Here is a 3,317-nt window from a genome sequence, read left to right as displayed (position 1 = left end):
GTGGTAGATTTAAGATTCTGTCCTCTAGTAATCACATTAACATTAAACTCATTTACATTATTTGGCTCAGGCACTTTATCCAACAATTCTATTCCTTTCATGTGATGCTTTAAACCAGGAATCAATCCAACAATGACCTCAGCACATTTAATTGGGGCAATTATAGCATCTACTCTACCAGAAAAGAATTTACTTTTAATGAAACATTTAATTTGTGATAAATGTATTGGGACACCAACGAAATTATACACTTTAACAATTTTAACCTTACTGAGATAGCGTTTTGGAACCAAAGTCTCACTTATAACTACCGTATTGCAACCTGTATCAAATAGAACCTCTACAGATTTGCCAAAAACAATTCCATTCTTATCTACAAGCAAGAGCAATACTTATCTTAGGAACCTTTTTATCAGAAGATTTAGATTGGGCAAAGTTAACTGGGTTATTAGGACAGTTTGGCTTAATATGCCCCGTTTCTTTACACAGGTGACATCGAACTGTTTTAAAGGAATCAGTCACTTTATCAGATTTATTCTGATTTCCTAACTTGGAACCTTTATCAGAACTCCTAAATTTGGCATTTCTACATTTACTAACTCCATGAGCTATCAAATACCTATCAGCGGCCAATGCCATCTCATGTGAATTCTTACATACTCTTTCTAAAAGAAATGTTCTCAAATCCTTAGAACAATTAGCCAATAATTGATCCATAACCATAAAATCGCAAACATCCTCATATGACTTAATTACATTTACTAATTGTAACCACTTATCAAAATTCTGTCTTAACCTATGCGAATACTGCACAAAACTTTCATTTGACTCAATATAGCCCTCTCGAAATTTCTTTCGATAAACCTGAGGATTAACCTGAAACGCCTTCAATAATGCTAACTTTAGCTCATCATAGTTACTTGCAATAGCAGGGTCAAGTCCACAATAAACCTTCAAAGCACGTCCTCTTAATAATGTACCTAATAGTATACCATAGTCTGCCGAATCCCACTGATGAAATACAGCTAACTTCTCAAATCTGTCCATGTAAACATCAATTTCATCTATTTTTTCATCAAAAGGGGGAATTTTGGGTAAAGTTTTTATATCACCACTTATACCACTGGATGCACCACTACTTCTTAATGCTGCCTTAGCGAGCTCATGTTTTCTGATTTCCTCCTTTTCCTCTTGCTCCCTTTTAAGACATTCTAATTTAAAGACCCTTTCCTTATCCTTCTCTGCTAACTCTAACTTCAAAATTTTCTCCTTTTCTGCCAACTCCATCTGCAATCTTTTCTCCTGTCTCTCCATTTCCTTCTCCTTCTCTTCTCTTTCCTTCTCCTTCTCTGCTAACTCCATCTGCAATCTTTTCTCCTGTCTCTCCATTAATCTATCTTCCCTAGCTTGTTGCTTAGCAATAAATTCTTCAGCCTCAGTAGCACTCATACCAAGCTTAATAGCCTTATCCATCAACTCATTGACACTCATGATAATAGATAAGTATACAAACAACAAATACAACAATACAAAATTCAAAAATTATGGCTAATCCTGAATTCAACTAACCACCTAGTATAATCAGCGATTACCAGTGTCTATTATGGGCATAATTCCTTCAATGACACAAATTTCCATGCAAATAACTAGCATAAGGAAAATGAATAAACAATAGGAATTTTCAAGGAAGAGTAAACAATCAGAACGAAACGGAACATTAAACCAACTTTACCCCTAACTAACCCTACAATCATCAAAATTGGCTCAGCTAAAATTAATAGGGTAACGATACAGTTTCTAATTCACTTCCTGACCTCGACCTTTTCCTAGAACTTCACCAAGACTACACAAAACTCAAAACAATAAGATATTGCACCACAACGAGTTGTTAATCCACTTCACCACGAAGCACTTTCACATGACAATCTAAATGACAAAGCACAAACGAACCTTACCTTGAAATCCAGCAACCATTTCAAGACAAAGCCACAAACCTTGTAAACTCATCAACTTTCACAGGTAGTACAATCCAAATTGAAGTTGGTAACTGCAAAAGGTATAACACATACTTAAGTTACATAATATTCTAGTAATTTTACAATAAGATCCTACTCACTGCGCCACTTGTCAAGCTTTTGATGGTAAATTAAGATGGAAGGTAATAGGCGCTTGGTACCTACACCTCGATAATTACTAGAAAATAATAAGATGATTACAAAAATAAATTTATTAACATTAATTGACAAATACTAAGAAGAATGAGCTTAAATGAATTTAAATATTTACATACAGAAACTGAAAATTAAGTGAAAATAACAAAATGCAATGGATGACCAAGATGGCTTAATCATGTGCATAATAACAATAAGGATTGAAAATAGGTAACATGGTTCCAGATCAGCGAGAATGGTTGCTTTAGTACACCAATCAGCAATGCAACTCTTGATTATGGCTACGTTGACACAAAAGGAAGAACCGGATTCGAGTGTCTAATAACAAAGTCTTCAATGCATCAGTAAAAAATCCAGGCTAGTAGTCACATGCCCCATGCACGGTCCTGCCACATCAAACATAGCCATAGCCTAGGTCGCTATTGTAGGTTCTGTCTCATAGGCCAGTTCACTGCCATGTGCCAAGTATCATAGGCCAATTCACTGCCATAGATTAGGTATCATGGGTCAATCACTGCCGCAGATTAGGTATCATATGTCAATCATTGCCGCAGATTAGGTGTCTGCAAAATATGAGTAACACCATAATAACATCTTAAAAGGCAACAATTATAATAGCACAGCAGTAAATAACACTAGTATAATGAGTAATAGCAAACACTTCGCACAATAGTATAAATAGTATAAAAGATAATTTCTTACCATGTGAAAGGTTGTGTAGTTCTAAGGTAGTGGCTTATGACTTTATACAATAAACCCAGGTAAACAACCTAAACCAAGGATTCCTGAATGACATCCACAACCAGCGCCATCTATTGGTAAGATGTTTGCTAAAGATATCCATGCCATCTATTGCTTAGAATAACACTATCATTTTAGAATTCTAGTTTTAAGAGAAATAACACTACCACCTGACAATTACATCTCCAGTACTTGAAGTAAAGAGCCTTTGACAGACGGTTATCATAGATGAAAATCCCTGGAAGGGTAACAAATTAAGTGACTGGATACCCAAAATGACAATGATGCCACTGGAGTCATTTCTTCTATCCTACTCTACAATTTTGGAATCCAGACCTATTATTGCTGAGAGAAAGTCATTTTGTATGTTGGGATGCAAACAATTGCAATTAGAATTCTATCAGA

General features: G+C 35.3%; 1 protein-coding gene across 1 annotated transcript; it reads right to left on the bottom strand.

Moving 5' to 3' along the window:
* Nucleotides 1–302: 302 nt before the first annotated feature.
* LOC136855365 (reticulocyte-binding protein homolog 2a-like) lies at nucleotides 303–2,904 on the bottom strand. Its single transcript, XM_067132284.1, has 2 exons — nucleotides 2,874–2,904; nucleotides 303–2,734 (listed from the first exon to the last, which is right to left on the bottom strand). The coding sequence occupies exon 2, from the start codon at nucleotides 1,489–1,491 to the stop codon at nucleotides 370–372; it is 1,122 nt and encodes a 373-aa protein (XP_066988385.1). The 5' UTR covers nucleotides 1,492–2,734; nucleotides 2,874–2,904; the 3' UTR covers nucleotides 303–369.
* Between the last annotated feature and the right edge of the window lie 413 nt (nucleotides 2,905–3,317).

This window comes from Macrobrachium rosenbergii, chromosome 31, assembly GCF_040412425.1.
Source record: "Macrobrachium rosenbergii isolate ZJJX-2024 chromosome 31, ASM4041242v1, whole genome shotgun sequence".
NCBI classification, from domain to species: domain Eukaryota; kingdom Metazoa; phylum Arthropoda; class Malacostraca; order Decapoda; family Palaemonidae; genus Macrobrachium; species Macrobrachium rosenbergii.
Note: the sequence above shows the minus strand (reverse complement) of the source record. Positions and strands in the feature narration are given on the sequence as shown.

Excerpts from the sequence above, each read along its gene's own strand:
- LOC136855365 (XM_067132284.1), bottom strand. The coding sequence starts at position 1,491 with ATGAGTGTCAATGAGTTGATGGATAAGGCTATTAAGCTTGGTATGAGT.